At 43.4% G+C, this 12,433-nt stretch overlaps 1 protein-coding gene across 1 annotated transcript in view; it reads left to right on the forward strand.

Annotated features, from left to right (window-relative positions):
• LOC104275387 (collagen alpha-1(XXII) chain-like) overlaps positions 1 to 12,433 on the forward strand; it is a gene marked incomplete at both ends in the record, with an annotated part of 70,660 nt that overhangs the window by 40,223 nt on the left and 18,004 nt on the right. Inside the window, one exon of the mRNA XM_009871322.1 lies at positions 182 to 256. Coding sequence (XP_009869624.1) covers positions 182 to 256 — 75 coding nt within the window. The remainder of the gene's footprint in view (positions 1 to 181; positions 257 to 12,433) is intronic.

The following is a 12,433-nucleotide window of genomic DNA, read 5'->3' on the forward strand; positions in this document are numbered from 1 at the left end:
GTGGTTAGGGGATCGGGCAGAGGAAGGACATTTAGGACATGCAGAGACTGGAGAGACTGGGAACAGAATTACTGCTGTGGGACCATATGCAAGTGTTAGTTTTATAGCTTTGTTAATTTTATAGCTTCCAAAGTGATGTGTTTGCTTGCAATAATTTTGTACTGCTGTTTTTACTTTTCAGATGTCCTGTGTCCAAATGTCCACGTGGAAGGAGATCGATTCAAACACACCAATGGGGGGACTGATGAGATTCCAGGTAAAGAGACACCCTTTTCTGCTATACATCTCAGAACTGAAATAGTGTAACCGTACATTTCTAGTACGATGTTCTGACTCATTACACCCTTCCCAGTTGGCATTTTCTTGATCCGGCACATTTTCAGTAGTGGAGGAGTATATTAGAAATTTTGGGGCTGGAAAAGAGTTATCTGCTGTCAGTTGTCAGCAAATTAACGGTGAGCTTTCTTTTGATATAACAGCAAATGAAAAAGCCAATGGAGCTTAGTGTAGTAGATACAGTAAGTCTTGGAGATGACGGGTTTTTTTAAACAATCCATGTTTGTTGAGTTTTAATGTGTATTTATTGGATCTGTGATTGTTATGGGATGACCAAACAGAACGGTAGTTACCACTGAAGAAATGCTCATGTATGTGCACAGAAGGGGGAAAAAAAAATGAGAGAAAATAAAAAGTCCCAAGAAGAACCATCTTTTCTGAAACGCTGATGAAAGATTGAGAGGGAAGAAAATCTGGTGATAAATCTACATTTCTGTGAGTTCTGATATATCTTTCCAGCCAGCTGAAGGACAAAACCTGTCAGATATATGTGTGGGCTGCGTCTCTTCTCTAGCCCCCCAAGACTGTTTGAGCTGTTGGCAGAGAAAACCTACTCATCAAGGACCTACTGGGAGTATCTGTGACTGACCCAAGAACATAAATCACTGCACTAGGTGGCCAGAGGCTCTTCTGCAACTTGATTAGGAGTAAAAGTGGTCAAGGTTTGACAGCTCTGCTACTCGCCCAGATTTTTTCATTGAGGGATTTTCACTCCCCGCACAAAATATCGGTTCCAACTGTGCTGCCTGTAGGCAGCTTATTTTGGCTGCAGTCTGTGATAATGCTGGGTGGTAGCATCTTTTCTGGTTTTTAGACCCAACTCATAATCCCCAAAGAACCATTTTCAACTGCTGCCTGTTGCTGGGTCTCGCATTAACCTGTTCTGGCAATCCTCCTGCCACTGGGCTGTGCAAACAGTAGAGCTTTTCAGCAAGAAGCACAAGTGATTCTGAATTAACCTATTTGCAGCGGAAGCTGCTGCTCAAAACAAGTAGGAGGATTGTGTCCCTCCTCAGATGATCATCTTCTGTGCAATCCTTCCCAGAAGAATGAAGTTGCAAGTGGGTGCCAATGTCTACTTCACATTTATATGGATTTTAATTCAAGTGCTAATTAGTGGACTCTGTGGTTTTTTTGCCCAGAGGAGCTATAGATGCCTTTTCCCTGGAAGTGTTGAAGGCCAGGCTGGATGGAGCTTTGATCAGCATGATGTTGTGCGAGATGCCCCTGCCCATGGCAGGAGGGTTGGAACGAGATGGTCTTGCAGGTCCCTTCCAACCCAAACCATTCTAATATTCTATGATTTTATGATCTTTGCCCAACAGGCTTCTAACATGGAACTCCATAGCTACACCTTGCACAAGCTCGTTTCTGAACTGATGCAAAGTGCAGCCCCGTAGAGTGAAAGTTGCAGTAAATCTCATTTTGGAGACAGGGAAGACTTTATTAAAAGGCTTCTCATATTAAACACTTCTTAGCTCTCTCAGATAGGGACAAGACACCAGAACTGAAGTTAAGAGGGAGAAAAATCTTTCTAGGGATTTATTTCTTTTTCATGTATTTTTATTGAGTGAAGTGCACCAGGAGATGGCACAGGCCATTGTTTCACCCACAACATCACCGATGCTGGCTCATTCTTGTGTGCCCTACCTGCATACAAGTTACAGCATCTCCTGCTACCTCTGAGTCTGTGCCTGCAGTTAAGAGAATGTGAATTGAGTCACTCTGGATCAGTAGAAGTAGAAGATAAATGATAAAATGAGCTATAAAAGGACATACTTTGGGAGGTGAAGGGAACCAGTGGTGTGACTGGGAGGTGGCAGATGTGTAGGATTTTGTTAAGTCAGGTGCTGAGAGAAGGGGTGAGGGTCGGGAGGACAGCTCAGTGCATGATGAAATTAATAAATGCATTGAAAAACACATTCTGAGCTGGAGGAGAGCCAACAAACTTAAATGCTATTTCCTTTTAAAAAACAGATGATTTTTTTTTTTCCTCTGGACAAACAGAGCTAAGTAAATCTCATCTGTGTGGACTTGAGCTACCATTTGTACTGTGTTGAAAGTCACTGCTGAAGTGAAAAAGAGTAGAGATTAATGAATGTTGTAAAGTAAGCCAGAAAGTGGCTTGCAGGGAGATAATGATAAAGTTTCTAGGAAAGGGAATAACAGAGGGTGGTGAACGTCTTCAGGGTCAAGTTTTAGGTCTAAACTTCTCTATGAGTTTCCACTGTGTAGACTGAGATTGGAATATCCCTGGAGGAGGAACTGTTTGGCCTCAGAAAACTGGGATTTCTTCCAACTGACTTGGGACTATTAGTTTAGAAGGCCTGTTGTGGTACGTGTGGATCAATACCGGGACTTGGTGCTATAAAGCCATACTCTGGAAACTGATGGTGTCTTAGTCAGCAGATGTTTTTAAGTTATAGTGCTCTGTGGCTGGGGAAAATGCAAAAGTCTTTAATGGACAAGGTCAAGTAGGTCTTGTAGAGAAGAAGCTGCTTATCTAGAAAAAGTGTGCTCAGACTTCCTTAGCTCGGGAAAGATGGATTCAGCCTCGAGGAGCTATTAGTGTGTTCAGGAGCCAGAAAGAGTATTTTGAAACAGGAGATTAAAAAAATGAATTTGTTTAATCTTGCCGTGTGCAGGTGGAGGAGTGTAGATAGTATCACTTTCTGCAAATACATCAGGGGACTGGTGGGAGGGAGGGAGGGCAATCACTCAAGCTAAAGGGCAAGGAGTGTAATAAGAAATGGGTATCAACTGTTTAAGAGGTATATTCAAGGTATTACAAGAAGGCATCAAACTGCCAGAGATATGAAGTACTGGAACAAGCAGTGTAGTAGTAGTAGTAATAGAGACAAATAAAGAGCGATGGCTACCTAGGAGCCCTGTCGTAGCAGAGGATTGTACTCCATAGCCCTGCGGTAAGAAATCACTGTCTGCGGCATTCGATAAGAGCTGCCACAGTGAAATAGGACTGCAGGAGGTAAGAACGTATAGGCAGCTTTACTACTGATACAAATTTTGGCATTGAATTGAATTGGCATCTGCTGAACAGTTCGTAACAGAAAGAAGAAAGCAAGAAATCTGGTTAGAGTACCAGGATAAACACTCTCTACCAGAAAGTCTGATATTTTAAAGCAACACTTCATGATACTTTAAACAAAGTTCTTACAGCATCCTAGAGGGTACCCTTGTTTTTTTTTTTTAATCAAGAAATTAAGAAAAAAGAGGATATAACTCATCTACCCTGAACTATTCAAAATAATATCTTGTCTGTAATACTTAATAGCTCTTATATTGCTGAATTGTCATTTTGGTTCTACCAGCATTTAACAAAAGCTTATGGCCTCCTATTAATAATGACCATGCAGGAAAACACAATGGTAACATTTTGCACCCTAAAGATGTGCCCCTCATGTATTTTTATGTACAATTGGACTACATCGAAATAGCTCATGGAAGTTATTGAAAATAAATTAAACTTCTTGCGGTTTTAAAACTAGACATTCGAATTATTTGTATTTTAATTTAGATCTGCAGGGCGTGGAATTTGATTGCAGAAATCTGAGACTTAAAAACAGGCTGAGCTCTAGTCTTCACCAGTATTCGCCAGAGGAGATAATACTCCTCAACAGATATTTAAAGGTCTTTTCCGGCCCAAACAATTCTGTGTTTCTATATTGGCTGCTGTTTCCAGGGGGAATCTGCCACAGGAGTAAAGACAGACCTGCAACGGTTTCCATAAAGTGCTAAGAGGAATTAACCCTGGGGAGGGACACTTCCGACCACTGCGCCACATTATACATCGCACAGAGTGGTGTTAACGAGGCAAAGAGGGAACAGAAAAGTCCTGCCTGTAACTCCTAAGTAGTAACACAGGCTGTATTTGTGAAGAACAGCAGAAAAGGCATTACGGGTTGTACCACAGATTGACCCCAGCCTCGCTCTCCCCCGTCTCAGAACCCTCCATGTGCAAATGGCAAAATGCCAGCGTGTTTATGGCCCCCGTGTTTTTCTGTAGTTCTGGAGAAGATGTTTGGGCATTTTGCGATGGAGGCACTGGTTGTAAAACTAGTACCCTACAATTACAGACTGTCCTTAACTGTCAGCATGTCTCCAGTATCTTGGGTTTGCGGCACAGGGTTTGCATTCCAGAGATGCCGGTGACTCACTAGCTAATTACAACATCCCTGGGACTATTTATATTTGCCCACTAAAACACGTGGTAGCAGGAGGAAATTGGAGTGTCCAGGCTGTTGAACCTGCAAAATGAGCACATTAGATTGATGTCCTGGGCACAGAAGTACTGTTGCGGTGCCTGTGCAACGGGCATTTTGGCCGCCCTTTGCACTCAGCAGTCCCTGTTGTCCCTCTCGTAGCCTGCTGGGGAAGACCTCAAGAGGCAAGTGGCAGATCCATGAATGTCTGCAGAGATTTGTAGTGAATCTCTGCCTTCAGAGGGTAGATGCATGGACTCGGTGGTCATGTGTGGTACTGGCTGCTTGTGCAGACACCAGCAACTCCTCTCCATCCTCAGTGTTACACCTGCACAGGTGGGGCTGGATGCAGCTCTGATGTTTATGGGAGATGAGACAGAAGGATGAAGCTTTGCTGTGCCGTGACACAGTCACTTTGCTGTCACGTTTTGCAGTGACCCATCACTCAGCAATAGGTAGTGGGCTTGCAGGAAAGCTGGGGAGGGACTGTTGGCAAGGGCGTGTAGCGACAGGACGAGGGGCAATGGTTTTAGAGTATAGCAGGGTAGATTTATATTAGACATTAGGAAGAAGTTCTTTACTGTAAGGATGGTGGAATATTGGAACAGAGGTGCTGGAAAGGTGGTGGAGGCCTCATCCCTGGAGACATTCAAGGTCAGACTTGATGGGGCTCTGAGCAACCTGATCTAGTGAGAGATGTCCCTGCTCCCTGCAGGAGGGTTGGACTAGATGACCTTTAAAGGTCCCTTCCAATCCAACATATTCCACGATTGATTTTATGATTCTATGATTCTACGATTCTATGATAACTCGGTTAGAGCTCAGGGCTTCTTATTTCCTCCTCCCCCCACATTTGCCTTAGGCAGCCCTCCATACAAAATTTCATAAAGAGTAATTAGCACTGCCTTGAGTGCTATGTTCTGCATTCTCTAAGGTTCTGGAGAGCTGAGTTTGAAACAGGGTTCCTGAGACTCATATATCTGGCTATAAATGCAGTATCTCTATGAGAAATAAGTAGGGGAGGGAACAGCTGACTTGTACCTGTAGTGCCAAGAGTCGTTTCAGTCTCCTGTGAGCTGGAGAAAATGGCTGGACTTGTGCTGTGGGGTGATTTTGTGCTCTGGGCTGGAAGGTGGGATATCTTCAGCGCAGGTGACCTCACAAATCCGTTTCAGCTTTGCTTTCCAGGAGTCTGTGTACTGTGCAATAGCTCATCTCAACACTACAGCCTAGATCACTGCTCTTAAATGTTTGAAGCTTTTCAGAGGTTGCCAAATGATTCACTCATGTTCAAGGACATTTTAATATCCAGTAGTGCCAAGAAAACCAGGTCAAAAAGGCAAACAACTGCAGGGAAGTCATCCGTGACTTCTGAGAGTAGCCACTGCAGTCCTACAGGGTAGCTCCAAGCGGTGCATTAGATGTGCACCATGGCCTGCCCAGTGCCCAGATCCCCCAGTTGTCCAGCGTGGGGATTTGTGGTGGTTTCTTTTGGGCTTGTGTGCCAAGGAATTTCCCTTCTACAGAAGCCAAAGGATCAACAAGTGAAAGTGTATGGTCGCTCCAGTGGAGAGAAGATGCCACCAAAGCATCTGGATTAGGAGCCTGGAAACACTCAAGCATCCTGCAAAGTTCACATAACCACACTGTCACCAACAGAGCTGGATTGAGGAGTTCCTTGAATTAAACCCCCATGTTTTAAATTAATCTTTCTGCTGCTACGATCAGTTACCCAGTAGCTGTTACCCAGTATCCTGGATCTCAGTGGATTTCTGGGGCTGTGAATGACCTGAGGAGCTCTAGGCATCAGATCTGTGTTGGAGAAGGTAGCCTGGCTGTACTGCTTAATGGCAACATGAAACATGGAGAACAAATGCTGAAATTACTTTAGATTCTGCTACTGCAGGAAGAAAACTGGTATCAGTTAAGTGATCCCTGTGAAAGTCTTTCCCTGCTCTGAATCCCAGCAAGGAAGAATTCTGACTTCTGCATTCATGTAAAAGACTTAACGAGGGTTAACCATACACAGGAATGTGCACAAAAGTATTCAGATCTACACACATATTAAAAAAAAATAGAAATAAATCTATCCCTAAAGGCTTTTTTTTTAAAAAAAATAAACAAACCTAATAGTATTTACTTTCTCCCAGAAGTTAAACAAATCAGGGATTTTTCTTATTCCCTTGCATTTGAGGTTGATGAAAAGGAAATAAATTCAATTTTGGAGTATCCACAACCCAAGAAGCAACTAGTCCTTTGCCTATAAAAAGACTAATGGATAGGCCAACTGTGAGGTATTGCAGATATTTCTTGGTCCAAATATTTTAGATTAATTCTACTTCAGAAAGAAATTACTGCAAAAGAGAGGCCTGAAGAAACTATCGCACAGATTCTTCACCAGTGCAAGGCCTGTGTGCACGTATGATAGGAAGAAGATGCATATGCAATTTCAATAAACTCCTGACACCTGGAGTTAAATCAGTCTGAGTGATGTGACTGGTCCCTGATGACAGCTGTGACCAGATTTTTGTGTACCTGTAAGTTTTGTACTGATCATCAGACATAAAGCAACCACCAGAGACTCTCAGAGAGCAGCCCCTCCTTGCTTTCATATTGCTTGTAGCACCTTAAATTGATGTCGATGTTTTTATTTTCATGAATAACATCTTGGTGGGGTTTTCCTGTAGCCCAGATAGTAGCCTTACAAGGGAAATTTAGCAGGTTAGGTCTTGGGAAGGCTTTTTCTTCAAATGCCTTTTCTCACCCTAAAAATAAGACTAGCCACGTGCACGAGCAAGCAGAAAGAGTTATTGCTGGTTATGTGGAATTCATCAGTCCTGCTCACATAAACGCTGACCCACTGTCATTTTTCTCATCTGTATGCATGGAGTCCTCTTGGGTGCTACCAACAAAACTTTTATTTAAAGAGTCTTCCCCTCTCCACTGCTGTCCCCGAGTGATGAGTTTGCAGTCACGCCGTTTTATTTTCCAGAGGAACACGGAGCACCTTAGGGCCCAAGGAACTCAAAAGAGAACTTCAAAATAGAGGAACTAATTAAAATCAGAACCTAATACAAATAGTCCCGGTAAGTTCAGCTGGTACAAGCCTATCTGGCATACAAGGACATCAAAGGAATAATGAACCTCTGTTTAATCTTGTAAATCACTGGAGCAGGAAAGGAGCTGAAAGAGGGCCCATGGCACTAAGCCAGATGTCCATCACTCCAAAAATGAAGAATGACTTCAGCCCAGAAAAGCCTTCAGTAATGAGGCAAAGAGTTCAGCGTCAGAAACAGCTTTCAGTGTCGTTCCATATGGCACTTGCAACTGTCCGAAAGCCGAGAGGCAGAGGGGTAAGAGTGGACTGATGCAGATAAAGAGAACAACGCATCAGATCGAGTGGTGTGTTATTAACATAGATCAGGTGTTGAAAGGTGCTGCGTCAGAGGCAGCTGCTGTAGATGTCTCTTTATTTCCTGTTTTTGCAACCGGCTGGGGGTTAGATTGCAACTGCCCTTCCCACCAGGTGGGATGGCTGTAACTCGGTGTTCATTTGTCTGCTTGTGATTTTGACCTCTGTCTTTCTCTTCCTCTCATACTATCTCTTTGGACTAATTTTCTTGCTGGTTTTATATCCCATTTATTTCTCCTGAAGTGTTATCTTTTCTATATAAGGGCACCAAGTGCTGTATCTGTTCTCTCCTTATTTTTGGCTGAAACTTTAGGCTCCTGACATGGATTGACCCATAGTTCAACCTGGTGACCACCTCCTCACCTCATCACTGCCTCACCATACTTGCTCCTTTTTTGAGCTACAAGTGTGTGATACAACTCAAGCAGTGCTCCTGATTCTGATAAATGTGGATTGGCGCTCGAGCTGAGATCAAGCACTTTTTATGATCTGCCTGGGACTCTTGTGGTGCTATTTTTCAGGCACTAAGAAAAAGCAGAAGTTGTGTCTTCCTAGGGTCATGATGCAGAGAAAGCAAACCAAGAATCTGTACACCAACAGCCTGAGCAATGGCATCATGTACTGGGGGAAAATTTGGTTTATTATTATTATAAAACCTCTAAAGGATCCTCTAAGCCACCTTACAGAGTATCACCTAAAACATAGCAGGCTTGTTGGAAGGTACCTTCTTCATGCCGGTGTAAGAGCTGTTTTTTGGGCTTCAAGGAAGCCTCTTTGCTGCTGTCCTCACCAAAGTCTGGTGAATCCAATGAGGAGTAAGTCAGACCAGCATGAAGTGCCGCATAAATCTCAACTGTAACATCTGTGGAAAGAAGGGGCAATTGGTTAATAGCAAGAACCTCTTTAAAATACTCTTGAGGCCCTTTAATCTATAGGCATTGGAAAACTTTATAGTTCCAAAATTCTCCTGCAAGCTGCTTGTAAAGTATAGCAGATTAATTCTTTTAATGACTTGTGCAACCCCTTTTCTCACCACACGACTTTATGCAGGGCTTGTGGGCAGCCGGTGAATCTCTCTGGTTTGTTCCTCCAGAGGCACAATCCTTAATGCTTTGGGAATAAATCAGGTAACCACCACTGGCTGGCAAGGCTGAATTGAGCTGTAGAGCTGAGAGTGTTAAATGTGGAGTGAATTACCCATGCAAAAAATAAGCTGCTGATTTTTCTGCCTTTGTTGGAGAGGTGAAGTAGAAAGGAATAAAACAGTGCAAGAAGATAGGATTATTATACATTTTAAGTCTTTCGAAATCACTTATTTCAGTAGCCAGAGAGAGCTACAAAAAAAAAAAAAGCCAAACAAAAAACCCCACAAACACAACCCTAAACAGTATCTGAGCTGCAGGACTCTGACCTTACATGTTATCTGTATTACCGCGAGCAAAAAAATGACACCCTTGTGTCATCCCTGTGTGCCCCGCAGCGATGCTGGCACCATGTGAAGATGCAGTGCCGGGCTGCTTGGACACTGACCCCGCTGGTGTTGTCACAGACATCTCACCAGCCCAAGCAGCTGGTCATCAAGAAAGAGGAAAAGGGCTTTCTGACTGCCTCCTGCCAGCGTGCCAGGAGGACTAGGACACTGACGGATGGTCATAGCGTCAGGGTGCCCCTCACCCCCTCCTCAATGCTGCTTCTTGTTGCCGAGTAGAACTGTGGTTGGGGCAGTGATATACTCATATGGATGTGAGTAATTCTGAGGTGGTACAAGAGCCTTGGAGACAGAGACTTCAGTGGGCTCTTAAAAATATCCCTAAAATCTGATACTCTGTCAGCTCTTGACAGATTTCCTTTCCTGAGGAGGAAGGAATGTCAGGAGCAGCAAAAATGCTGTAACAGATGATGGCTGCTATAACTGTAACAGCAGCGCGTGCTGAATGAAGGAATAGGTCTCTCCTTCAGGATTTGGACACTTTTGTTTCTGTCCCAGTCCTGAATTGAGACACATCTTGGCTGTCCAGAAGGAGCTGTTTTCAGCCTAGAGCATTGTGGAAGATAAGGATGCCAAAGGTTTAAATACAGTAGAAGAAAAATAACCTTCATCTGCACTCTGGCTTCAAGTAGCTAATTGCCAGACATAGCTGGTTAAATGTGCTATTTAACATTAGAATATGATATGATAACTTATATTTTTTGTTCTTTTTGAAGTATATTTTAGTACAGAAAGTAACTAAGACTAGTAAAAAAAACAAGGCCTCCTTATAGGGGTAGTATCCTTGCAGACTGTACTGAGGAAACTGAAAGGGATCTAGTGAGCACACGGGCTCTTCTTCATGAGCACAGGCAATCCATGAAAGCTTAACTTGCAAGGCTGCAGAAATTGCTAAGACCGTGTGTTTGCTGAAAGACTCCCAAGTGATACTGTTCTTCCCAGGAATTTACACACTACTCTAGTCTACTGTAAAGTTTATTGCCATTGACCTCCCTCTAGTAAAAGTAACATATTTTATCACAGGCCATACAGATTGCTATTTCCAGAAGTCTCAGAGATCCAGTAGCTGATGACAACCTCCCTGACCTTGGCTGTTGCTGATACTCCATCAATACATTGACAAGGCTGATAATTCAGCTGGGATTTTAAGCAAGACCAGAGTAAGGAGCATTTCCTGCAAAAGCTGCTTTGTTTTGTATTAGTGCTTGTGGCTGGGAATCCTCCGTAACAAATATATTCTTGACACTTCACTTGAGGCGCTGATGTCCAGTGCCTTTGCTGATTCCTTTCTCACCTGCTTTCCACATTCTTCTCCAGATCATTGTCTCACCAGAAACTGTCACAATTAGAAGTAGCCTTGTGTTTCCCCTTGAGTGTTGGGCTTCTCGGGAATGCAAAGCAGGAGACTTTTCTCAGCAGGTTTCTTCAGGCTGAAGAAGAAGTTAATGGCTCTGTCCTACTTTGAGAAGACTTCCCAAAGGCTGACTCTGGTTTTCTGGGCTTGTGTGCTGTTTTTAATTTTGGGTACTTTTTGTCTCTGAACACAGGACAGACAGGAAAATCTCAACATACACGCTAGCTGCCGCCGTGCTGTCCCCGTCAGATCCTTGACGGAGCCAGGAGAAATCCAGCTCATACCCAGGGCAATCACCTGTGGCCCCTCTAGTCTTGACTTGACAAAATTATCCTGAAACAAATGTTGTAGGATCACTCGACAAGTACGGAGCTAGCTGATCATCCTTTGGCCATGCGCTGGGGTGTGGTTGGGTGCAGTGTGGTTATCTTGCTGCTGAAAGAGAATCTGGTTGTACATTACAGTTAGTTGATGCAGAAACTGTCCACTGCCAAGTTTTGCCGTCTTTTCCCTGTAACAGGCAGATCTGAGCATGTTTTCTGACTGTAAAAAAATGGGCTGCTTCCTGGAAGGGAGTTATTACTCACAACTAGAGAGACATTTGGGTAATTTGATCAGTGGAGCAGCGTATAAGAGATTGCTTTTCAAGCCAGGTACTCTGTTAGGAATCTGAGTTTCCCTTTCAGGTCACTATTTTAATTTTAATGTTAATGGACTAGAGTGTACTGCTTTTCAGGAGATGTAATCATATTAGAGGGTTTCAGTGGCCCCGTATTGTTTCAGTAGCTATAATGAAGTAGGAGGCTTATGATCAAAGAGCATTATTCATCTTATTAATTGCCATATTTATGGCATTAATGATTAAATAGTTTATAAGCCAACTGGGAAACCACAGCTGCGCTGGTACACAAAAAAACACCTTTTAAATCAAAGCAACTGAGAACAGGAAAGTCCTACCCTTTTCTCCTGTGTTTGTGCATGGTGCAAGAGACAGCAGTAGCTTTGTCCTTGCTAATTTAGGCAGGTGTGTTCTTTCTCATTTAATTTGTGGAGAGAACTGGGAAGCTCCATGCAGGATCTCATTTTCCCTATGGCACTGACAACGTGGTCCCTCCTTGGTGGTGGAAAAAAACAATTCACAGCCCATCCTTCTGCTGGCACTCCAGCTCAGAAATACTGTATGACAGACTAAATGGCCAGTAAGAAGTTTGGGGAAAGATCAAGGTGAACTATGTCCTCTGCAGTGTTAGCAGCCAGACACTGCCAGGTGGAAAATCTGGTTCAAGTCTTGGAGAAATTACCTGTTTTTCACATTAACATTGTGGTTTGAGACTTAATTAAAAGCATCATGCTGTCTCCCTCACAACCTGCGTTCCAGTCCTAAAGTCAGAAAGGGAACATACTCAACCCTAAGTGCTTCCAGGCATGTAAAGTTAAAAAAAAAAAAAAAAAAAAAAGAGAAAATACTATTTTTTGTCCTTCAGCTGAAATAATCTCAGAGCTCGGGGACTAATCTGTTGCAGAGCAGCACAGGGAAAAGGGACCTGGTGGGCAGCAGGATGGCCATGAGCCAGCAATGTGCCCCCGTGGCCAAGAAGGCCAATGGCTTCCTGGGGTGTGTT

Source organism: Apaloderma vittatum, unplaced genomic scaffold (genome assembly GCF_000703405.1).
Source record: "Apaloderma vittatum isolate BGI_N311 unplaced genomic scaffold, ASM70340v1 scaffold3106, whole genome shotgun sequence".
Lineage (NCBI taxonomy): Eukaryota > Metazoa > Chordata > Aves > Trogoniformes > Trogonidae > Apaloderma > Apaloderma vittatum.